The sequence below is a fragment of the Bombina bombina genome, chromosome 8 (genome assembly GCF_027579735.1).
Source record: "Bombina bombina isolate aBomBom1 chromosome 8, aBomBom1.pri, whole genome shotgun sequence".
Classification (NCBI taxonomy): domain Eukaryota; kingdom Metazoa; phylum Chordata; class Amphibia; order Anura; family Bombinatoridae; genus Bombina; species Bombina bombina.
The window spans coordinates 273,595,639-273,621,750 of record NC_069506.1 but is presented as its reverse complement, the minus strand read 5'-3'; the positions used below and the strand labels follow the sequence as shown (position 1 = coordinate 273,621,750).

Genomic DNA, 26,112 nt, shown 5'->3' with positions numbered 1-26,112 from the left:
TTATCTCCAACAGTCACAGGTTGCAGGTTCTCATGGTTGTTTTCCTCTGGACAGGTAACAAACAAAACAGATGCTGGTACTTCTGAGGGATTACTCCCTCCATCTGATTGCCCCAAGTTAATCCTCTCTGGGCAAGTGGAGCTGATGTGGCCCACTTTGTTGCAAATAAAACATCTGCGGGTATCCCCCTGCCCAGATGCAGCACTCGCCCCTCCTTTCCCAGAGGGAGCAGACACACTGGATAAAGGCACAGCAGGCTTTGTGAAGGGGGGTCGTGCAGCAGCTCCTTTACAGGTGGATCCCCCCCTTAGAAAAGGATTTCCTCCCATTCTCTGGAGACCTGTTAGCTGTGTAAAAATCAGCCAGCTCGCCAGCTTCCAATGCTGTTATGGGCTTCCGATCTAAAACCCATTCTTGAACTCCGGCTGGGCACAGCTGCATCAATTGCTCCTTCACAATCAAATCTTCCAGCTCCCCCATAGTGGCAACTTTTAATCCTCTGACCCACTGTTTAAAGGCTGTCCTCAAGTTTCCAACAGCTGTAATATAGCTCTCTGACACACCTTTCTGCAGGGAACGGAATTTCTTTCGGTAAACTTCAGGAGTAAGATTGTATCTCCTCTGCAGGGCAGCTTTAATGGAATCATAGTCCTGATCAAACTCTGGGGGTAGTTCAGCAAACGCCTCCAGTGCAGGACCTTTCAGGCCAGGGGTAAGGTACTTGGCCCACTGCTCCCTTGGCAACTGGAACTGTCTGCACACTTTCTCAAAGCTACGCAGGAATACATCCACATCTCCATCTTTCTCCAGGGTGGGAAAATTCTCTGCACGTACTCTGGGAGCAGGGGGGTCTCTAGGTTCACTAACAACAGGTGAGACCATCCCTCTCTCCAACCGTGCAAGCTGTAGCTGATACTCTCTCTCCGCCTGTCGTTCAGCCGCCTGTCTTTCAGCTGCCAGAGCCTCTCTCTCAGCTACAGCAGCCTGTCTTTCATAAAACTTTGTAATCAGTTCCATGCGCAAACTTGCATCCACTGAGCCCATATGTTTAAGAACAGTTTGCAAATAACAGTCCAATGGATCCCCAGATCCTGATGAATCACCGCCCACAGCTGCAGACATCTCTCCTGAGACTTCAACTGGTGTGATTTGGCTGTTATCATATTCAACAAGAGCTTGTATTAGTGAATCTTTGTTCTTTGAACGTATTGGAATATCCCGATTTTATGACTCAATGCATACACACTAGCATTTGGTGGCTAGTTAGAGGGTTCTGGCACTTCAAAGAAAATATCAGTGCCTCTCTAGATCGCTGCTCGTATGCCTCCATAGCAAAAATAAAATAGAAAAGAAAAACAGAGAATAGGGAAGGGGACTGTTTGCAATGTGTGACTATATAATGCACTGAGTTTTAGCCTTTGGAAATTGTAAGAAACAATTTCTTTTAGTACCGGGATTTTCACACTAGCAAATCCACAAGCACTAAAATCTAATAATAAAAAAAATTATCCCACCGCTGCCACCAATTTGTGACGAACCAAGGTTATCCAACCCTGCGCCAGTCACTTATTTGGCACAGAAAGGGTTTTCAGCCCCCTTTTCTGTCACCTACAGCTCAAATGCTGCCACCACTTAAAATTTATTAAAGGGAAAATCTTAAGGAAAACCCCAGACTTTACACATTAACTCTAGAAATACAATTTAGCAGAAAATAACCTAAAATTATACAGTTCTAATATTCCAGTCTCTTTCAGTAAAGTGGTTCAATTATTAGACAAAGGCCAAACTTAATAAAGGAATTATTTATTATGCCAAAAATATTATGCACAATGCATTATTAATAAAAAGTTGTTACAAATAAAATTACACACGCAAACAATATTTTAAAATAAAAAGGAGAAAAACAGAATTGAATACTTTCCTAGTCTTCAAGATTTGCGCCAGGGGAATGGCAGAAGAAGATGGCTCCTTACTCTGTACAGCAGCTCCCTTTGTAAGAATGACAATCTTATTGTTAAAAAATAAGAATCTTAAACCTACTTCTCAGAGATCATGTTGCTTAACCACACCCTCCTGGGCGGGCTAAGAAACCCCACTGTCTTTACAAACTTCAATAGACTAAATTTCTTGCCTGAATTTATACAATCCATTATCATTCCTGCTAGGCAAGAAATTTCTATATTTACATATTTAGAACCTCTTAGTTTTATTGGGAGAACCAGTTTGATATCACATATGCCATAGGTTGTCATATTTACCTGCGGTTAAGGTTATAACACTTTTAACCCACATATGTACATAATATACCAATGTCCTGTCAGTGACCTGGTCAGTTTTTGTAATGAAGGGCCTGTTTTGCATCATGCATTCTATTGACAGCTTAAGCCATAAACTTTATCCTGTGTATCTCTGTGACTAAGAGCTTCAGTGATTTTATGACTCAATGCATACACACTAGCATTTGGTGGCTAGTTAGAGGGTTCTGGCACTTCAAAGAAAATACAAACACAATTCTTCTTGAAAACAAATAACTGTTTTGAGTGCAAGCTGCACAAAGTTAACTCCTTAGGAGCTGAATCCTGAGATATTTACAAACCCACAAATAACTTCAGGTGAAATACAGGACATGTGGTGTGGTTGTTTCAAGATGCACAATAAGGAGACACTTGAAGAAAGTTGGGCTGCATGGTGGAGTCGCCAGAAGAAAGCCATTACTACGCAATGCCACAAAGTATCCCGCTTACAATGCACCAAACAGCACAGAGACAAGCCTCAAACCTTCTTGCACAAAGTCATTTGGAGTGAGACCAAAATTGAGCTTTTTGGCCACAAGCATAAACGCTACATTTGGAGAGGAGTCAACAAGGCCTATGATGAAAGGTACACCATTCCTACTGTGAAACACGGAGGTGGATCACTGATGTTTTGGGGATGTGTGAGCTACAAAGGCACAGGAAATTTGGTCAGAATTCATGGCAAGATGAATGCAGTATGTTATCAAAAAGAACACCTCATTTTCCACTTCTTGATTAGAGTTTCAACACTGCTGATTTGCATTCTCAATTCCTTTGATATCTTTGTATAGCCCTTTCCTGTTTTATACAGTTCAACTACCTTTTTCCCACAGATCCTTTGACAATTATTTTTCTTTCCCCATGACTCAGAATCCAGAAATGTCAGTGCAGCACTGAATGAAAGATGCAAGGGTCAGGAGTCCAGAAACTAATTGACCTTTTATACACACACACTAATTACAAGCAAACAGATCACAGGTGAGGATGGATACCTTTAATAGCCATTCAAACCCCTTTGTGTCAACTTGTGTGCATGTTATCAGTCCAAAATCACCAGGGTATGTAAACTTTTGATCAGGGTCATTTGGGTAGTTTCTGTTGTCATTATGATTTAAAAAGAGTAAACACAGTTGATTGATAATAAATGGCTTCAGCCAAACACTAACAATTAGTGAAAGAAATCTTTTTATGTTATCATTCATATTCTCTGAAAAATGGTCAAGAAATCATAAATTCTGCCAGGGTATGTAAACTTATGAGCACAACTGTATGGGAAGGGTTATATGGTACTATAGGTTGAGTTATAGGGAGGTGTATATGGGGCTATAGGATGAGTTATAGGGAGAGTTATATGGTGCAATAGGAGGAGATATAGGGAGGGTTGTATGGTACAATAGAAGGAGTTATAGGGAGGGTTGTATGCTACAATATGAGGAGTTTTAGTGAGGGATATATGGTACAATAGTAGGAGTTATAGGGAAGGTTATATGGTGCAATAGAAGGAGTTATAGTGAGGGTTATATGGTACAGTAGGAGAAGTTATAGGGAGGGTTAAAAGGTGCAATAGGAGGAGCTTTAGGGAGGGTTATATGGTGCAATAGGAGGAGCTTTAGGGAGGGTTATATGGTGCAGTAAGAGAAGTTATAGGGAGGGTTATATGGTGCAATAGGAGGAGCTTTAGGGAGGGTTATATGGTGCAGTAGGAGGAGTTATAGGGAGGGTTATGTGGTGCAATAGGAGGCGTTTTAAGGAAGGTTATATGGTGCAGTAGGAGGAGTTATAGGGAGGGTTATATGCTGCAATAGGAGGATTTATAGGGAGGGTTATATGTTGCAATAGGAGGAGTAATATGAAGGGTTATATGGTGCAATAAGAGGAGTAATATGGAGGGTTATATGGTACAATAGGAGGAGTTTTAGGGAAAATTATTTGGCGCAATAAGAGGTAGTTATCAAGTTATATGTTGCAATAGGAGGAGTTATAGGGAAGGTTATATAGTGCTATAGGAAAAGTTATAGGGATGGTTGTATGGTACAATAGGAGTTATAGGGAGGGTTATATGCTGCAATAGGAGGAGTTTTATGAAGAGTTGTATGGTGCAATAGGAGGGGTTATAGGGAGGATTATATGCCTTTATAGGAGGAGTTATAGGTAGGGTTATATAGTGTAATAGGAGGAATTATAGGGAGGGTTATATGGTACAATAGGGAGGGTTATATGCTGCAATAGGAGGAGTTATAGGGTGGGTTATGTGGTGCAATAGCAGAACTTTTAGGGAGGGTTACATGCTGCAATAGGGGGAGTTATTGGGAGGGTTATATGCTGCAATAGGAGGAGTTATGGGGAGGGTTAAATGGTGCAATATGAGGAGTTTTAGGGAGATTTTTTATGCTGTATTAGGAGGAGTTATATGGAGGGTTATATGCTGCAATAGGAGAAGTTATAAGGAGGGTTATATGGTGCAATAGGAGGAGTTATAAGAAGTTTTATGGTGCAGTAGGTGGAGTTGTATGGAGAGTTATTTGGTACAATAGGAGAAGTTTTAGGGAGAGTTATGTGGTGCAATAGAAGGAGTTATAGGGAGGGTTATATGAAGTTATAGGGAGGGTTATATGCTGCAATATGAGGAGTTATAGGAAGAGTTTTATGGTGTAGTAGGTGGAGTTATATGGAGAGGTATTTGATACTATAGGAGGAGTTATAGGGAGGATAATATTTTACAATAGGAGGAGATTTAGGGAGGGTTATATGCTGCAGTAGGAGGAGTTATAGGAAGAGTTTTATGGTGCAGTAGGTAGAGTTATATGGAGAGTTATTTGGTACAATAGGAGGAGTTATAGGGAGGATAATATGTTACAATAGGAGGAGATTTGGGGAGGGTTATATGCTGCAGTAAGAGCAGTCATAGGGTTTGTTTTTTTTCTGCTGTAATAGGAGGAGTTATATGGAGGGTTATATGGTGCAATAGGAGGAGTTATAGGAAGAGTTTTATGGTGTAGTAGGTGGACTTATATGGAGAGTTATTTGGAACAATAGGAGGAGTTATTGGGAGGGTTTATATTGAGCAATAGGAGACATAGGGGGAGTTTACGATAGGAGAAGTTATTAAGAGGATTATATGGTGCAATTGAGGAGTTTTAGGGAGGGTTATATGCAGCAATAGGAGGAGTTATATGGAGGGTTATAAGGTGCAATAGTAGGAGTTTTAGGGAGGGTTATATGCTGCAATAAAGTGGAGTTATAAGAGGTTTATATGCTAATTGAAGGAGTTATATGATGCAGTACAAGAGGTTTATATCAGCAAGAGGAGACATAGGGTGAGTTTACAATAGGAGGAGTTAAAGGTAGGGTTAGATGCTGAAATAGGAGGAGTTATAGGGAGCAAGGGAAGAAATATTTCAGAATAATATGGTTGATTTTGTAGCACAATTACAAGGATTAGAATTGTTCACTTATGGGGCTGTGTGTGCATGTTTTTCAGTGTATAGTTATATTTATGCATCTACAAAGATTGTTTTAAAGTATATGTAAGAGTGTATGAAACTGATTTTCTTGTTGGTGGTATGAGAGCTAATGCGTGTAATAGTCTTTTAAGACCTAATATACAGAAAATATAGTACAGTTTGTTTAGCCTTCCTAATTACTGTTTTAAATGGAAATGAAAATATTTTATGTAAGATATTTATACATAAATGTTAAGTACTATGTTGAAAAATATATGTTTCAACAGTATTTAAATCTGTAGTTTTGGCCCCATTTCCAACCCATTAGTATACTTTAATGAAGTGCTTTGTCATTATTGAGTTTTCAAATTTGAGCCCATCCCAAAGCCATGTGATATGACTTGATGTTAATAAAAATATCATCTTTCACATTTTACTTTGTTGTACTTTTGTAAAGATCTGTAAATCCCCTACACTTCTGATTTCTCACATATATATTTATATATATATATATATATATATATATATATATATATATATATATATATATATATACTGTATATATAATATATTTTTTCATTCCTTACTAAGGATTACTAGTGGCGCACTAATGATAGCATGGACGCAGTACCACCATTAGCATCACTAGAGACCCTAGGATATCTCACTAAAGAACCCAGACCTTCTATCATATCTTATCTCCCTAGACACCCCTTTATTTCTCAATAGATACCCTATCATATCTCAATAGAGACACTATCATATCTCACTAGAGGACCCTATAATATTTCAATAGAGACCCTTATCATATCTCACTAGAGACCCTGTCATATCTAACTGGAGAACATCTATCATATCTCACTAGAGACCCCTATCATATCTCACTAAAGACTACCTTTTATTTCTCATTAGAGACCCCCTATCATATATCACTAGAGACCTCGTCGTATTTTACTAGATGCACCCTAACATCTCCCTGGACACCCCATAATATATCACTAGAGACACCATCATATTTCACTAGAAACCCCATCATATCTTACTAGAGACCCCCTATTATATCATACTAGACACCCCATCATATTTAACTAGACCTCCCATCATATCTCACTTCAGACTCTCACATATCACTAGACACCCCATCATGTCTTACCCCAGACCTTCTATCATATCTTACTAGAGACACCTTCACATCTCCCTAGACACCCCTTCATATCTCAACAGAGACCCTATTATAATTCAATAGAGATCCTATCATCTCACTAGAGACCCTATTATAAATCAGTAAAGACCTTATTATATCTCACTTAAGGCCCCTATAATAGTTCAATAGAGACCCTTATCATATCTCACTAGAGACCCTATCATATATCACTAGAGACTGCCTTTTATTTCTCAATAGAGACCCCCTATCATATATCACTAGAGACCTCATCATATCTCACTAGATACACCCTGGACATCTCCCTGGACACCCCATAATATATCACTAGAGACCCTATCATATTTAACTAGAACCCTCATCGTATCTCACTAGAGACCCCCTATTATATCTTAATAGACACCCCATCATATTTCACTAGAGAACCCATCATATATCACTTCAGACTCTCACATATCACTAGACACCCCATTATGTCTTACAAGACACCCCATCATATCTCACTAGAGAACCTATCATTTCTCACTAGAGACCCCTTTATCATATTTTACTAGAGACCCCCTATCATATCTTACTAGACACCCCATTATTTCTCCCTAGACACCCCATCATAACTACTAGAGACTCCATCATATATCACTAGAGATCCCATCATATCTCACTAGAGACCTTTTATCATATCCTACTATGTACCCCATCATATCTCACTACAGACTCTCACATACCACTAGACACCCCATCATATCTCACTAGACATCCCATAATATCTTACTAAAGACCCCCATTATTTATCACTAGAGACCCCATCATCTCTCATTAGAGACCCCTTTATCATATTTCACTAGAGACCCCATCATATCTCACTAGAGACCCCTATAATATCTCACTAGAGACTACCTTTTATTTCTCATTAGAGACCCCCTATCATATATCACTAGAGACCTAATCATATCTCACTAGACACCCTAACATCTCCCTGGACACCCCATAATAAATCACTAGAGACCCCATCATATTTCACTAGAAACCCCATTATATCTCACTAGAGATCCCCTGTCATATCTTTCTAGACACCCCATCAGTTCTCACTAGAGACCCTTTATCATATCTTACTAGAAACCCCATCATATCTCACTTCAGACTTTCACATATCACTAGACACCCCATCATATCTCACTAGAGACCCCCTATCATATCTTACTAAATACCCCTATTATATGTCACTAGATACCCCATCATCTCTCACTAGAGACCTCTTATCATATTTCACTAGAGACCCCCTATCATATCTTACTAGACACCCCATCATTTCTCTAGATGCCCCTTTATCATATCTCACAAGAGACCCCTTTATCATATTTCACAAGAGATCCCATCATATCTCACATCAGAATCTAACATTTCACTAGACACCCCATCATATCTTACTAGACTCCCTATAATATCTTACTAAAGACTATTTATATATCACAAGATATCCTATCATCTCTCACTAGAGACCCCTTATATTTCACTAGAGACCATGTCATTTCTCACTAGAGACCCCTTTATTATATTTAACTTGAGACCCAATCATATATCACTAGATACCCTTTATCATATCTTACTGGACACCCCATCATTTTTCCCTAGTCACCCCATCATAACTACTAGAGACTTAATCATATATCACTAGAGATCCCATCATATCTCACTAGAGACTACCTTTTATTTCTCATTAGAGACCCCCTATCATATATCACTAGAGACCTCATCGTATCTCACTAGAGACACCCTAACATCTCCCTGGACACCCCATAATATATCACTAGAGACCCCATCATATTTCACTAGAAACCCCATTGTATCTCACTAGAGACCCCCTTTTATATCTTACTAGACACCCCCATCATATCCCACTAGACACCCTATCATATCTCACTAGAGACCCCCTATCATATCTTACTAAAGACCCCCTATTATATATCACTAGATACCCTATCATCTCTCACTAGAGACCCTATCATCTCTCACTAGAGACCCCATCATCTCTTATTAGAGACCCCTTTATCATATTTCATTAGACACCTCATCATATCTCACTAGACCTCCGTCATATCTCACCAGACACCCCATCGTTTCTCACCAGACACCCCATGGTTACTCACCAGACACCCCATCATTTCTCACTAGACACCCCATCATGTCTCACTAGAGACCCTTTATAATATCTTACTAGACACCCCATAATATCTCTCTTCAGACTTTCACATATCACTAGACACCCAATCATATCTCACTAGAGACTACCTATCATATCTTACTAAAGACCCCTATTATATATCACTAGATACCCCATCATCTCTCACTAGAGACCTCTTATCATATTTCACTAGAGATCCCATCATCTCTCTCTAGAGACCCCCTATCATATCTTACTAGACACCCCATCATCATATCTCACTAAACACCCCATTATTTCTCCCTAGACACCCAATCATTACTTACTAGACACCACATCATGTCTAACTAGAGACCCTTTATACTATCTTACTAGACACCCCATCATATCTCACTAGAGACCCCATCATATCTCACTTCAGACTTTCACATATCACTAGACACCCAATCATATCTCACTAGAGACCACCTATCATATCTTACTAAATACCCCTACTATATATTACTAGATACCCCATCATCTCTCACTAGAGACCTCCTATCATATTTCACTATAGATCCCATCATATCGACCCTTTATCATATCCTACTATACACCCCATCATATCTCACTACAGACTCTCACATACCACTAGACACCACATCATATCTCACTAGACATCCCATAATATCTCACTAGAGACCCCCTATCATATCTTACTATAGTCCACTCTTATATATCACAAGATATCATATAATCTCTCACTAGCTACCCCTTATATTTCACTAGAGACCCTGTAATTTCTCACTAGAGACTCCTTTATCATATTTAACTAGAGACCCCATCATATCTCACTAGAGATCATTTATCATATCTTACTGGACACCCCATCATTTCTCACTAGAAACACTCTCATATCTCCCTAGACACCCTATCATTTCGCTCTAGAGACCCCTATTATATCTCACTAGATACCCCATCATATCTCCCTAGAGACCCCATCATATCTCCCTAGAGACACCTCACATTTGAGTAGACAATCCCTATCATATCTTACTATACTCCATAATAACAGTAGACACCTTCACATATCCCTAGACACCCCAACATCTCACTACAGACATCTCACTACAGACCCATCACATATCACTAGAGACCCCATTTTATCTCACTAGAGACTCTCTCACATCTCACTAGAGGCCCCATCATATCTCACTAGAGACCCTCTCACATCTTCCTAGGCACCTCATTAAATCTCAATAGAGGCGCTCTGACATCTATCTAGACACCCAAAATATCTCACTAGGGACCCCCACACATCTCACAATGCATCTCTCTAGACATCCCCTCATATCTCACAATAGATACCCTCACATCACCATAGAAACCCCCTTGAATCTCACGAGAAACCACCTCTTATCTCCTTAGAGACTCCCTCACATCTCCACTCGCATCTTCCCCACCCAAGACTCCTTCACATCTCACTAGAAACACTTTCGCATATCTCTACATCCCTCTTTGCATCTCCATAGAAACACCCTTATATCTCTCTAAATACCCCCTTCCTTACACATTCCTAGAGACCATGTTACATCCTCCTTGTAACAAACAGAAAACCTTTTTCCTGGTTGGGCCCACTTCTTCACCAGCATCAGGTGAAGTTTTATTGTTCCAGAATTAAACAAGCTGGAATCTAACTACATTACTGGGACACTGCAAGTAAAGCACAGTAACAAACCATAAGCTACAGGTAAGAGAGCAATGAGACTATATTTAGTAACCAAGCTCTCTTATACTTTAAGCAGCACCTATAAAGCAAAAGAACAGATAATTACTAGAAAGTAACTGTAAACTAATAAATCTAAATGCCAAAGGAAAGCAAACCTTGCATAGGTGACTTAAATGTAGATCTCCTGATAGGACACTTGTTATTCAGAAAACAGCAGAAATAGTGCCAGCAAAATAATTAAATAGAAAGCAAACTGCAAGTCACTATGCAAAAGTAGGGAATTATGACATTCTATGTCAGATAGCCCAAGTCAAAGCTTCACAGGGAAAGAAACAGCACAAAATCATTAAATGCAAAGTCCAATAACAAGCTAAAGTAAAATATCAAGTCATTCGAAACCAAGGGGCTAAAACACTAATGCAAAGTCAAAGAAGTCAAAATCAAACTGACAGAGTAAGAGGTAAGAACACATAATACACAAGCAACATAGAGCTGCAAACAGAGAGCGTATAAAGATTACCACAATTAACTCCTAATTGATCTTCTAGGCAGCACGCCGTACTTCAGCAGGGAAAGAAATCACTCTCATAGACAAGTGCATAGACAAGTGCCTGTTATGACATCCCTAGAGACACTTTCAAATCTCTATAGAGAACCCAATTTTATCTCACTAGATGCCCTCTTACATCTCTATAGAGATTCCCTCACACCACCCTAAATACCCTCTCATATATCTTTAGAAACCCCCTCATCTCCATTGACATTGTATTACATCTCACTAGAGACTACCTTACATCTTACAAGAAACTTCCACACATATCACTGATATCATTTTATATTTCACTGGAGAACACATTGCATCTCTCTAGAGAACCACTAAGATCACCCTAGAGGCCCCCTCACATCTCAACAGAGAACCACTTGCATCTCTCTAGAGACCTCCTCACATCTCTTCAGAGACCCCCTCACATCTCTCTAAAGGCCCCCTTTGCATTTTACTAGTTACCCCTCACATATTGCCAAAGTCTCCCTTGTATCAAAAAGCACAGTGGAGGAAAGTCTAATGCTCGTGGGATATCTCTATATCACACCAAACATGGCTAGTAGTCTTCTTATCCCGGCGTCAAGTGAAATGATAGGAAATATCCCAGAGCAGAGAGTGTTTGTGAAATGAGGTAAGCAGTACTCACAAAAGGTAGGGTAGTCCTTCACGGCAATAAGATAAATTCAGAGTCTGGCAACAGGAAGGCAATCCAGCATTAAAGCAGTACGGGGTAAATCAATAGAAGGACCGGGAACAGGCAGTAGTAAGCAAAAAAGGAGAACCAGCAGCGATACAGTTCAGGGGTAACCAATAGAATGGTCAGTCAGGCAGAGTTCAGCAAAAGTGTATCAATCCAGCAGTTCCGGGGTTAAGCAGAGAAGTCAGACAGTCAGAGTTCAGCAACAATAAGGAATTCAGAAATAGTAAGTAACACAGCACCCAGGAGCACACACAGTAACACCTATACTTGGGCATAGGTGAGAGGGACTGAGGCACTTACATAGGTAGTCTTCATGTCACAGGAGGAATCCAGAACTGGCATCAGAAGAGGGACGTGCAGATTATGATGTCATCGCTAGCGCTTGAAGACACCACAGTGTACATGGCAATGGCCATAGCAATGGACAGAGGCTGCGGCGTCAGGAACAGCGCAGCGGCATGACAGAAAGGCACTCAAATGAGCAGAAAAAATATATATAGATTTAAAAAAAAAAAATTATTAGGACATAATAAAAAAAGGGTGTACAACAAGGCAGAGAGACCAAACAGTCAAACAACGTCTAACGCGTTTCACTTCCCCCTGGTGGCACTTACTCATAGACTAGTGAATTCTAGCTGTTGTTCCTATTTATTTAAAACATATTTAACCCCTTGGGGCCCCTTAAAAGAATGAGATAATTAAAACAACAGCAACCATGATCAATACATAAAGGCTAGAGCTGAGTGAATATTATTAATTACATGCAAACTATAACAGTGAACTTAGTATATGTTAAAGCAAGGACGAATTCAGGGATATTTAACGAAACTTTCTCAAATTGCATAAATCATAACTACATCTACTGATACATTTAAATACTTGGCCATAAATTATGCACATACAGGGATAAATGAAAATGTGTATACAACATCCAATTAAGTTCTGAACAGTTTTAGTATATTGTATTATACCCAAATTGTTCATGTAGCTTATACAACAATAATCCCCTGTGGTCAAGTATCACACTAGAAATCCCTCAGATCTTAGCAGAGACCCAATGACATCTCTCTGAAGACTTTCTCATATCTTCCTAGAGATCCTCAAACATCTTAATAAACTATAGTGAATACCTCACTCTAGACCCCCTCATATACCACTAGAGACACTGTTACATTTTCCTAAAGTTCACATCTCCATAGATAGTTTACTAAATATGCTTTTCAGACCTCTCACTAGTGGAACCCCATACATACTGCTAACTATAGATGTTTTACAGTCCTCTCAAAAGAAAGATCTTCAACACACTACTCACTAAGATTTTCCACAGACCACCCACTATTGGGACCCTCCACACATTGCTCACTAAGGATTTTCCACAGACCACACACTATTGTGAAAATAGAAAGCTTATTTTCACAAAAAGGGTGCAATGCAGAATATAAAAAGTAACTTCCCTTAGGTGGACGTAGTCAGCCCCAGTCTCTCCGTAACAGTTTGTAGTGAGTTATCGATTGTATGGCAGCGCTGTCCCCTCCCTGGGCCATTAATCAGCTAGCGTTTTTTTAAAAGATTCTTTCCAAGTCTGAAGCACATCAAGAGAAGAAGAACCGAAATAGTGCAGTACAGCCAGATGTATAGTGTGCACTAAATGGAAGGTACTCACAGGAATGTTTGGAAGGTCTCTTTATTGAGAGGTCTCTAGAACATCTATACTGATAAATGTGTAAAGGGGCTCTAATGATAGGTATGTGGCTGGTCTCTCTAGTGAGTGTTCTGTGGGATATCTATAGTGAGCAGTTTGTGGAGGGTCTTTCTAATAAGAGGTCTGTAAAACATCTCTATCAAGCAGTGTGTGTGGGTCCCAATAGTAAGTGAACAATTGTTTGGTGTATTTTTAATTTCTCTTGAGAAAGGTGGTATATCCACCATAACCAGTCTAGTTTTTTTTTTTAACACTGGAATTTTAGATGAAAATCAGGCTCCATTTATTTTTATTTTGTTAGTTTTTTAATAAAAGCATATTTTCCCATTCGGTGAGTACCTTCAATTTAGTGCACACTATATATCTGGCTGTACTGCACTATTTTAGTTCTTCTTTTCCTGAGGTACTTCAAACTTGGAAAGAATCCTTTGTAAAAAAAACGCTGATTGCAATTGATAACTCACTATTGAGACCCCCTACACACTACTCACTAGAGATGTTTTACAGATCTCTCACTAGAGAGACCCTCCACAAACTTCTCACTATAGATATCCCACAGAACACTTACTAGAGAGACCTGCCACATATCTATCATTAGAGAGATCCTTTACGCGTTTATCAGTATAGATGACCTCTCAATAAAGAGACCTTCCACACATGTATCATTAGTGGAATCCTTCACACACACACTGCTCACTAGAGATGTCCCAGAGACCCTCTACACGCTGCTCACTAGAGAACTTCTAGAATTGTCTTTGTATTTCTTAGCTGTGACTCAATATACCCTTTTTCTAAGACTAAGGACCCGATGTTCAAAACATTGATGGAACGTCGGAAACTGCTTTGATTGCCTCGTCGAGCGCCGATATCTCTACCATAGAAGTCAATAAGAGCATGACGTCACCGCCCATACCGTGCCCACATCGCCACTTGTCAACATTTTACTGCGGGGGGCCTATTTGAAGTGTGCATACATGGCGCAAACAGTGTGCTAACTGAAGCTAACATTTGTTTAAGTGTAGGCACACTTCAAATATTGCCGTGGGGACCGAAGTTGATTTACACCTAGACTATCTAGCGCAGGTGATGTTGTGAGACAAACATGGCCGCTACCCTCCTTGCAACCTGCTTTGAACATATTGATCTAGTCAATGTGTCCAAAGCAAAGTGCAGGCTTCTCCCAGTAGCACGCTTTGCTAACTCCCCCTAAACGCTTATAACTACATCACGGCTAACTTACTTTGTGACGACTGCCTACACCTACGTCATAGATAACCTACACTCCCCCTGCACTGCCCAGCTAACTCCCCCTGACCGCCTACACCTACGTCACACCTTTATTGCACACCCTCGGATCGCCCAGCTAAGTCCCTAATACCGCCAACACTGACGTAATGTTTAACCTACACTCCCCTGGAACGCCCATCTAACTGCCTACTGTCAAAAAATTACTAACTATAATAAACTATACTATAAGGAATAAAACTCGTTATTATAACTATGAAGCTATGTCGCTAAAGTTATCATCAATGTTTAAATAACGTATCACAGAGATGCGCTAAAAAGCCGGTGGCCGACCTTATATTGGGGACATTTCTATTCCGGTCCCCCATTCTTTCCAGAAGGTAGCACGCCCAAACAAGTGGTATCCCTAGGTGCCTCATCAAATTGCCTACAACATACTAAAAGGCCGACTTGATCCCTTGCACTATAGTCAATCGACACCCCTTTTAAGAAGAGGCGGATCAGGGTTCCAGGAGCCCAGATAGGCCGAGGAGGTTTCGCTGGTCCTCCGGTGTTTACCTCATCTCCATGACAAAATATGCATTGTCATGTACAATGTAGATTAAAATAATAATAAACAAACATTAAATCAATTTTAAAATATCTGCAATAATTTAAACAATATACTTTGTATATGACAAAGCATACTATTTAAACAGTGACCCCTAATCTGCCATAACCTAAAGCAAACTATAGAAGCTAATGCCCTACACATAAATATTCAATATTTAAATGATGAATTGTTATGTACAATGCATAATGTTTAAATATTTGCATATAAATTAAAATGTAATTCATGTTGCTTGTTGTGTTTTATTATTTCTAATAAAAGACAGTATAATTAATATTATAGACCTACATAATTGCATGCCTGTTATGTAAATATATAATATGATAATGATTACTATAACTTAAATATATATTTAAGATATATATCTATGTTATCACTTATAAACACAAGCTAACATAAACACATTTTAATGAATATGCAATACTTAAACCTTTATGGAATATGCATGCATAACTGTTTAAATATTGAATATCAATGCGAGGCCTGATGACATTATATCTACAATTTTTTAAACAAAATGCATGGTCACGTATAATTCATATTAGTTAGTATTGGATATGTAAATTAAAATGTAGATATTCTTGCTTGATGCAATTTATTATTGAAAATAAAAATATATTTTTTAAAATAGATATTTATGTTATTAAATATAGTTGCATTATAATTATAGTATCACATAACTGCATGCCTGTTATGCAATAAAACAGTTGTAACACTAATGCCTTTTGTAACATGAATATACATTTTACAATATATATTTATATTTAAAAATGCATCATAAATAATAATGCATAATATTTTAAAAATTGTAGATAAATTCATTATTAACCCCTAAACTGCCATGACCTTATCACCTAATCAACCCCCATACAGGTATGGGGGTGGTTAGTTGATTATGGCCTAATAAAAGGTAATCATCATTAATCACTTAATCAACCCCCATACAGGTATGAGGGGTGGTTAGTTGTATAAGGCCTAATAAATGGTAACCATCAATAATCACCCAATCAACCTCCATACAGGTATGGACGGTAATTAGGAGATCAAAGCCTACAAAATACTAACTAACAATAATCACCCAATCAACCCCAATACAGGTATGGGGTGCTTAGGAGAATAAGGCCTAAACCGCCACCTCCCAATGCAAACTAGAACTACACTAGCGCCTAACCCCCCTCTAAACTAACACCCTCTAAACTAAACCCCTCCTCTAAACTAACCCCATTAAGTTACTAAAAAAAAAAGCTAAGTAACAAAATTTTAAAAAAAATGATAAAAAAAAATAATAAACTCCAATATCCAAAAGGGAAAGAAAATTATACCTTTCATTAAACTACATGTCCCATAATATAGCCTCCCCACAAAAAAAAACCCTAACACTAAAATAAATTACAATGGCCCTTAAAAGGGCCTTTTATAGGGTATTGCCTAAAGTGATCTTAGCTCTTTTGCAACAAAAATAAAAGTTACAAAACCCCCTACCTACATTAAAGTAACCCACCAACATAAAAAAAATCTAACTGTAAAAACCTAGCCTAAGAAATAAAAGTCAAAATAACAAAACCTATTCTTAAAAATAAAAAAACCCACTCCCTGTGTGGCAGTATAGGGGGTTAATAGATAGGACTTGCAATGGGTATGTGGCTGTATAGGGGGTTAATAGTTAGGACTTGCAGTTGGTATGTGGTGGTATAGGGGGTTAATAGTTAGGACTTGCGGTGGGTATGTGGCGGCTTAGGGGTTAATAGTTAGCAGTAGGTATGTGGTGGTTTAGCGGTTAATAGTTAGTTACTTGCGATGGGTATGTGGCGGTTTAGATGTTTATTAGTGTAGTGTTAGTTTGCAATTGTGGGGTACTTTAGTTTAGGTATATTAGGATTAGTGGTTAGGCACATGGCAGTTATTCCAAGGGATCATTAACTATACATTGCCAATATGGTCAGCGATGCTAAGTATTGCCTAAGCCAGCATCACCTACCAATGGGTTGTATAGTAAACACCTCTCGGCAATGCAGATACATCAGAAGAATGGAATATTCTGTCACGTTTCACATGATATAGCGGCCGATCCCGCCTCATAGCACTTTCATTCATCGGGCCCAAGTGAGACCTACCTTACAAATATAGATATAGATATATATATAGATATATATAGATATATATATATATATATATATATATATAGACATACTGTATATAGATAGATAGATAGATAGATAGATAGATATACGATTTATACATAAACATTCAAACATATTTAACAAAGGTTGGAAATGTTACAATATCATATATGTCTCAATAATAGGATGCTACATATTTTTAATGATCTCAGTAAATTATACAAATATTAATGTATACCTAAAGTATTTGTGAAATGAGCCCACATGGATTTTGTTAGATCAGGCCAAGTATCTGTAAATTTCCCATCAGCTTGTTAGTAAGATGTTTCATTATCAATTATAACATAATTGCTTGTTTCTGTAATCATCCCGTCTCTTATGTCTCTCTCTCTCTGGCACAGATACACGGGCAGGAGAGGAAACACCTATTGTGGTAGATCATGCAGTAATTGGGGGAGTCGTAGCAGTGGTGGTCTTTGCTATGCTTTGCCTTCTGATCATCTTGGGAAGATACTTTGCCAGGCATAAAGGTAAGAGTTGTCCCATAGAAACTTACTCCACTACCCCATAAACATTTGTTTGAAACAAAGCAGGCCTTCCACTCTTACCCCTTAATCTGAGTTTTCTGTCACTGATAAAGCCCAAAGTAAACTGACCTTCATTCTATAGCACCATTATTTTCTCTCTGTATAGCTGTACAGTTGAATATAAGAGACTGGTTGTGAATGATACCCTTGTCTACCAACAGGAGACTTGAAGCTACAGTTAACTGATAAATTGTAATCTTTTACCCTCTGTAAAATGCCCCATCTATAAAATAAATAATTAACCTGCCCCTGGGCTTGCTTTCTGTATCTGACAAAGCTGTAGAACAAACAGTTGACCTTCATGTGCTCTCACCTCTGAACATGTAAACATGTAGACTGTAGTTACATTTTGGTAACTTTAGGTGTAACTTTTTCTGTAGCTCCACTCGTATTTTTTTTACCATTAGCATGTGTGGTTACTACAAACATGTATAAATGTATGGCAGTGACTAATGGACTGAAAAGTCATCACATGCCCAGCCTATCCACTTGCAAATGTGGAGATTGTATCTATAAATGATGATCTTTTTGTGCTCTTTGTTACAGCTCACAAAGCTTGGATATTACTCTAGGCTCATGATTTAGATGGAAGGAAGTGCTATTACAATTTGTTAAGCTGTTCTTGCTACACTAACACCAGCCAATGAATTGATGAAGCTTAGTAAATCTGTAAAACAATAAAGTGCAGAGATGTGGTGAGCTAGTAAATAAAACATATTTTCCAGAACAAGGAATTGTTGCTGTGTTGGTCCAAGATAATAATGTATATAACCGATACTGGCAAGGAGAAATTATACCAGGACAATGTTTACTAATTTAATGATCTGCTAGATATTAAAACCAGAAAAAACTGTTAATTTGGAGTCATACAGACCTAAAGCCCTTTTGATTATAGATCACAAGATATTGACAAAGATCTTGGCAGACTATTTTTATAAAAGACATGGCCATGAGGATCAAACGGGATTTATAAAGGGGCAATCTTCACAAACTAAAATAAAGACAGTATTAACAATATTGGAAGTTATAGGGAATGATAACTTAAAAATATGTTGGCTGATTCACAAAACCAACCAATTATAACTATTTATGCAGAAAAATTATTTGTCATACACAGAGAAGTGGCTAGCCAGGAAAGACTCAGGGGCCAAGGTAGGAGTTACCAGACCTTGAGCAGCTGAGGCAGTTCTGGTTAGACGGTCTTCAATAATACCGCAAGTATTACAGTGGGAAAAATTAAAACAGTACCTAAGAGAGCCTGAACCTGATGATGCATAAGGAACTGGTGTACTGAAGGATGAAGACAGTCTCATAAACTTGAACAGGCCAAAGGTCAGCACAAGGTTCATCAGATGCTAGGATAGGTAGCCGGGGATAGACAAAACTCTTAAACAGGTACAATCCAAAGGTCAAGCCAGGTAAGATAGTTACCAGGTACTAAAGCCAGGGAGAAGAAAGTCTCTAGTCCATAATACAAAACAAGATCAGATCTAGGTAATCAGAGGGGAGAAGTCAAGACAGGTCTACTACAAAATCCAAGTCAGTAACAGTTAATCCGACAGGGAAATAGTGCACACAGATTCAGAGCTCTAGCCAAACAATACACAGGCAAGACCTTATGTCGCTAAGCCATATATATATATGTGTAAGAAAAGTGTGCTAACTTATTGAAATGCTCTAACGCTGAAGTCGATGAGGAATAGCGAGCTCCTGGCATGCCTAAAAGACAAGGAGAAAACAGTGAAGGAACAATCATGCTAAAATGTCAACTGCAGCCTTTAGTAAGGTTATATGGGACCACCTATTTACAGTTTAAGAAAAATTTAATTTTGAAGATACATTTTTTTAATTCGATCAATGCATTATATAAACATCCTACTTCCAGTATCATGGTCAATAATCAGAAACATTTAAAGGACTTCTAAACACAGTAACATAGTAGATGAGGTTGAAAAAAGACAGAAGTCCATCGAGTGCAACATATACAAATCTTAACTTAGCTACAATAGAAGCTCCAGTTGATCTTAAATTAATCCCATCAAATGGGTGACCCATTTGAAACCAGCAATTATATTCATGAATTATTTTTCTAGCCAGAAATGTTTTTAATCTATTTTTAAATGTAGCTAAGGTATTGGCATTTACTACCTCCTTAGATAATTAGTTTCTCAATTTAATTGCTCTTACAGTGAAAAAACATTTACGTTGCTTGTCACGCGTTTACTATACCCGACACTCTGTTCAACTTTGTTGCATGTTATATGTTACTGTTTTCATGATAAGTAAAAATTATTTTATTATGTTTTGTAAAATATTGCACAATTCAACTTGGTGTCCAGAGTTAATTTAATTATCTGTCCCCAAACTTAATTATTTCCCCAGACACCAAGACGCCACTGATTGTGGGAAGGGAACCGGTGAGGAACTGTGTGGTAGTTTGTCAACCCTTTGTATTCAAATTGTGCTAATCCCACTTCTGACACCAGTGTAGCAGACCTTCTAGCAAGGGCTATGCTGTCCCTAGATACTTGTAGAGAACAGCTCTTAAAAGCACTGTACAGTGATTATTCTGTTTCTCTCAATAGAACAGACGAGACTATGTCTTAATGAGTTTAAGCAGGTAATAACCATTTATTCAAAAAGGCATCGAATTTTAAACACACAGTAGTTGGATTAGCATAATTTGAATACAAAGAGTTAACCAGCAACCACTCAGTTCCCAACCGGTCCCCTTCCCACAATCCCTGCCGTCTTGGTGTCTGGGGACATAATTAAGTTTGGAGACAGATAATTGAACTAACTCTCAACACCAAGTTGCATTGTGCAATAGTTTACAAAACATAAGAAATACATTTTACTTAATAACATTTATCATGAAAACAGTAACATATAACATGCAACAAAGTTGAACAGAGTGTCGGGTATGGTAAACCCGTGACATTGCTGGATATTAAGGGGCCTATTTATTATGGAGCGAGCGGACATGATCTGATATAGAGGATCATGCCCTCTACACATCGATAAATGCCAATAGCATATGCTCTCGGCATTTATCATTGCACCAGCAGTTCTTGTGAACTTCTGGTGCAATGCCGCCCCCTGCAGATTCGCAGCCAATCAGCCGCTAGCAGGGGGTGTCAATCAACCCGTTCGTATTTGATTGGGTTGATTTCTGTCTGCCGCCTCAAAGTAGATGGACAGGTTATGGAGCAGCGGTATTTAGACTGCGGCTTTATAACTTCTGTTTCCAGCGAGCCTTCAAGCTCGCCTGAAACATGGGGCATCAAGCTCCATACGCATCTCCTTTCCTCCAGCCTTAAATTGTGACCTTTTCTCACAAACAATTTTCTTGGAATAAACAGAGCTTCTGCCTTCTTTGTATATGGGCCTTGAATATATTTATATTAAGTAATCATGTTGCCTCTCAAGTGCCTTTTTTTCTAGAGAAAACAGACCCAATTTGGCTATCCTCTACTCATAGCTTAAATTATCAATTCCCCTTATTATCTCTGTGGCCCTTCTCTGAACATTTTCTAAGTCTGCAATATCTTTTTTAGATCAGTCCCCAGAATTATGCTTTCCTCTGTTACATCAATGCCTCTTTTAATGCATAATAGTATTTTTTTAGCCTTAGAAGCCGCTGCCCTGCATTGTGCACCCATCTTTAGCTTGTTATCTATAAGTGCTCCCAAATCCCTTTACTCCTCTGTTTTGCTAAGTCTAGTTCCATTTAAATAATAGGTTGACTGCTTATTTTTACTTCCAAAATGAAATCTCATTTTCCATTTACCTGCCAATTTTTCTAATTTTTGTAAATCCCCTTTTAAAGCAATTTCATCCTGCACTGACCTAATGACCTTACACAACTTTGTATCATCAGAAAAATAGAGATGTTACTATTTAATCCTTGCTCCAAGTCATTAATAAAAATATTAAAAATAACAGGGCCCAGTACTGATCACCAGGGAACTCCACTGATTACCTTTGTCCAATCTGAGTATGATCCATTTACTACTACTCGTTGCTCCCTGTCTTTTATCCAGTTATTTATCCATGGGCTAACATTTTCAGCTATTCCCAGTCCCTTAATTCTGTACATTAATCTCTCATGTGGCACTGTATCAAACGCCTTTGCATAATCCAAGTCTATCACATCAACTGATTCCCTTTTATCCATATTTTTACTTCCTTCGTAGAATCTAATTAGATTAGTTTGACATCATGATATGATCAATTTCTTATAAAACAACATTGATTTGAAATTTTGTTTACACAAATATACTCATCAATATAATCCCTTCAAATATCTTCCCCACTATCGATGTCCGACTAACTGGTCTATGACTGGTCAAACTAATACTAAAAATATAATTCAAAAGCATTTAGTTTGAATTTCAAATTAGTAGATTTTTTTCTGACAGATTTTTAATTTGGTTCTATTTTCCCTCTCACACATCATATGTCAGCCATTAGCTAATCACAAAATGGAAATGCGTATATATTCTGTGAATTCTTGCACATGCTCAGTAGGAAACTTTTTTTAAATTGTGTGCTCTAATAGAATTATGAAAGTTTAATTTTGACATTAGTGTTTCTTTAATCTATAAATGGACAAGTCAAGGGTGCCCTACGTCACCACTTTTATTTGATTTGGTTATTGAACCCATAGCAATTTAGTTAAGACAATACTCTGCAGGCATAAAAACTGCAAGGAGTAGAATTACATTTAGCCTTATATGAGGAGGATGTTTAACTCTTTGTAAATACAGCAGAGAAGAACTTAGCCAAGATAATAGAAGTTTTCAATTATATGAATTGTTTACTGGGTTTAAAATGAATAAAGCAAAATCCAAAATTTTAAAGTTGGACAAAAGATTTGGTCTTAATAAGAAAAAATTTGGTTTCAAAGAAGTAATTAAATCAGTTAGCTATCTAGGTATAAATATCTCAACAGATGCAAAAAAATGGTATATGTTAAATATAGAAAGTATTATATTTGAGATAATAGAGGATCTAAAGAAAGCTTCCTGAAGTTGCAAACGTGTAGCTATTTGAAGATTTGTAGGGATTTCCTTCCCATTTAAGGTAATCCTTACTTTATAGCAAGATATACATTTCTACAGTTTGTACTATGGAAACAGGAGGACATTACTCAAATGACACTTTACTGACTTACAGAAGAGGATTGGCACCTGAGCATTATTATTTCAGATGATTTAAAATTTAGTAAGCAATGTAGTTCTGTAGAGAGTAAGGCCAGTAGAATGCTTGGTTGTATTGATTGAGGTATAGTTTTTAACGTGTGCCCGTAAACAGGGAAATTTCCCCCTTTATGGGCGCACGTTAAGATAGCGCTCCACTTGTAGTCTGATCCTAACATTTCAGACTTTTAATTATGGTTTAAGGTTCCAAATCGTAAAACAGCATCTTAGACCATTTCAAATATAGGGCTACATTACAAGTGTCACAAACACCGATGGAAGTAAACTTTTAATAAGGTTCGGGTTAGCATGCGTATTACAAGTTGAAAGTAAAACATTTGCTGCTAGTGAAAACCTGATGTGATCTAACTTCAGGGCTTCGGATATTGCTACCATGCTAACTTCTCCCCATAGACTTTAATGGAGCGCTCTGTTAAAAAAAAAATTATGCTTACCTGATAAATTAATTTATTTCTTGGCAGTGAGAGTCCATGAGAACATTCATAACCTATGGGAAATACTATTCCTGTCCACTAGGAGGAGGAAAAGACACACTAAACAAGACTATAAATATCCCTTCCACTTCCCCTATCCTGCAGTAGTTCAGCCGAGTATAAGGAAAAGTGAAGAGAGGTACAGAGATGCAAAAAAAAAAAAAACTGCCACCACTACACATTAGCATCTGGGCGGGGTTGTGGACTCACTGCTAAGAAGGAAATACATTTATCAGCTAAGCATAAATTTTATTCTCCTTCTATTGGCATTGAGAGTCCATGAGGACATTCATAACCTATAGGAAATCAATACCCAAGCTGTGGAGTTCATGAATGTTCAGGAAGGAAAAAGTAGGGAAGGCACCTCTTGTAAAACCCTTCTTCCAAAGTAGGGAACAAAAAAGAGATCACTGCAAACAAAATTTACTTGCTGTTCAAATCAGGTAAGGTTTATTTTGTCCACAGAGACATAAGCAGACTTAAACACCTTCTTCCAAAATATGTCTCCGCTGAGACAAAAAAAAAATCATGAGAGTGTCATGAAGACCATGGTACAACTCTGCCAATCTGCTTAACTGCAGCCTCATTCTTAAAGGCCCAAGTAGAAGACATGTCACGGATAGAATGTGCCATGATTCTCAAAGGGGCTCCTGACCCGCTTCCCTGTAGGACATACTGATCAGACATCTCAATCAAAAGGAACTAGAAACAGCTGAGGCCCTTGCCCCCAGCGCTTACCAGTATACAGGATGAATGAGGAAGAGGATAGACAAAACTCCTTATTAGCGTGAAGATAGAACTTCAGCACTCTGGTCTTCTCCAAATTATGAAACAGTCTCTCCTTAGAGGATGACGGATTAAGACAAAGTGAAGAAACCACAGTCTTCTGGATGATGATGATAAAAGTATTCACCACCCCTGAAAACAAAACTGATTGAGTCTGCAACACAACCCTATCTTGATTAATCACCATATAAAGAGGATTACACATCAAAGCCCAAAACTCTGCTACTCTATGAGCAGAGGAAACAGCCAATAAGACCACTCTTCAAGAGAGAATTTAATATAAAAAAAAGTTGAGGCTCAAACGGAGCCCTCAGAAAAACCTTGAGAACTAAGTATAGGCTCCACAGGGAAGCAACGGTTACAAAATTAAGGCTAATTCTAGCCAGAGTCTAAACAAACTCTAGACCATCTGGCAAACTGGCCAACTCTTAGGAAACAGAGCAGTAAGGGCAGAGATCTGACCCTTAATATAACGGGTCTACCGGCCTTCCTCCAGATCTCCCTGGAGAAACTAAAAATGTGTAAAGTCTTCACTCTATGCCAAGAAAAACCTCACTGATCACACCAGTGTGGGTAAGTCCTCTAGACCTATCATTAGAGGCATCCGGTGACAGGCTAGCAAGAGCTTAAGACAACAATTCAGTCTCCAGTCAGTATCTAGGTCCTGGTAAAAGAATGGTCCATGAGTCAGTAGATCCTGATGCAGAAACACCCTCCAAGGATGAGCAGAGGACATGTACACTACGTTTGCATACCAAGTCCTGCATGGCCACACAGGGGCTATCAGAATAGTTGGTATTCTCTCCTGCTTAATCCGGGCAACCGCTCGGGTCAAAAAAACGAATGATGAAAACCGATAAACCAGGTTGAAGTTCCATATGACCGCTAGATCGTCAACTAGCTCCGCCTGAGGATCCTTGTACCTTAATCCATACTTCAAGAGCTTGGCATTGAAGCGGGATGCAATCGGATCTATGTCTGAAACACCCCATCTGTGAGTTGTTTCCAGAAATACCTCCTGATTCAGGGATCACTCCTCTGAGTGGAGAATCTGCCTCATCAGTAAATCCACTTCTCAATACTCTACACCTGGGATGTGGAGAGCTGAATTCTGACATTGATTCCTTTCTGCCCTCAGCAGGATTTAAGACACTTCCTGCATCGCCAGAGGGCTCTGTGTGCCCCCTTGATTGTTGATGTAGGCCACAGTCCTGATGTTGATGAAATTGGATAAACCAGGAGAAACCCAAATGAGGCCACACTGGCATTGTATATAGCTCTCAACTCGAGAATATTGATCAGAAGAGACACTTCCTCCTGATACCAGGTTCCTTGTGCTTTTAGAGGACCACACA

At 38.5% G+C, this 26,112-nt stretch overlaps 1 protein-coding gene across 2 annotated transcripts in view; it reads left to right on the top strand.

The window, feature by feature from the left end:
* Nucleotides 1–26,112, top strand: part of CADM1 (cell adhesion molecule 1) — a 636,874-nt gene that overhangs the window by 598,230 nt on the left and 12,532 nt on the right. For both annotated transcript variants that reach the window (XM_053691376.1, XM_053691375.1), the window contains one exon: nt 18,091–18,219. In XM_053691376.1, coding sequence (XP_053547351.1) covers nt 18,091–18,219 — 129 coding nt within the window. The remainder of the gene's footprint in view (nt 1–18,090; nt 18,220–26,112) is intronic.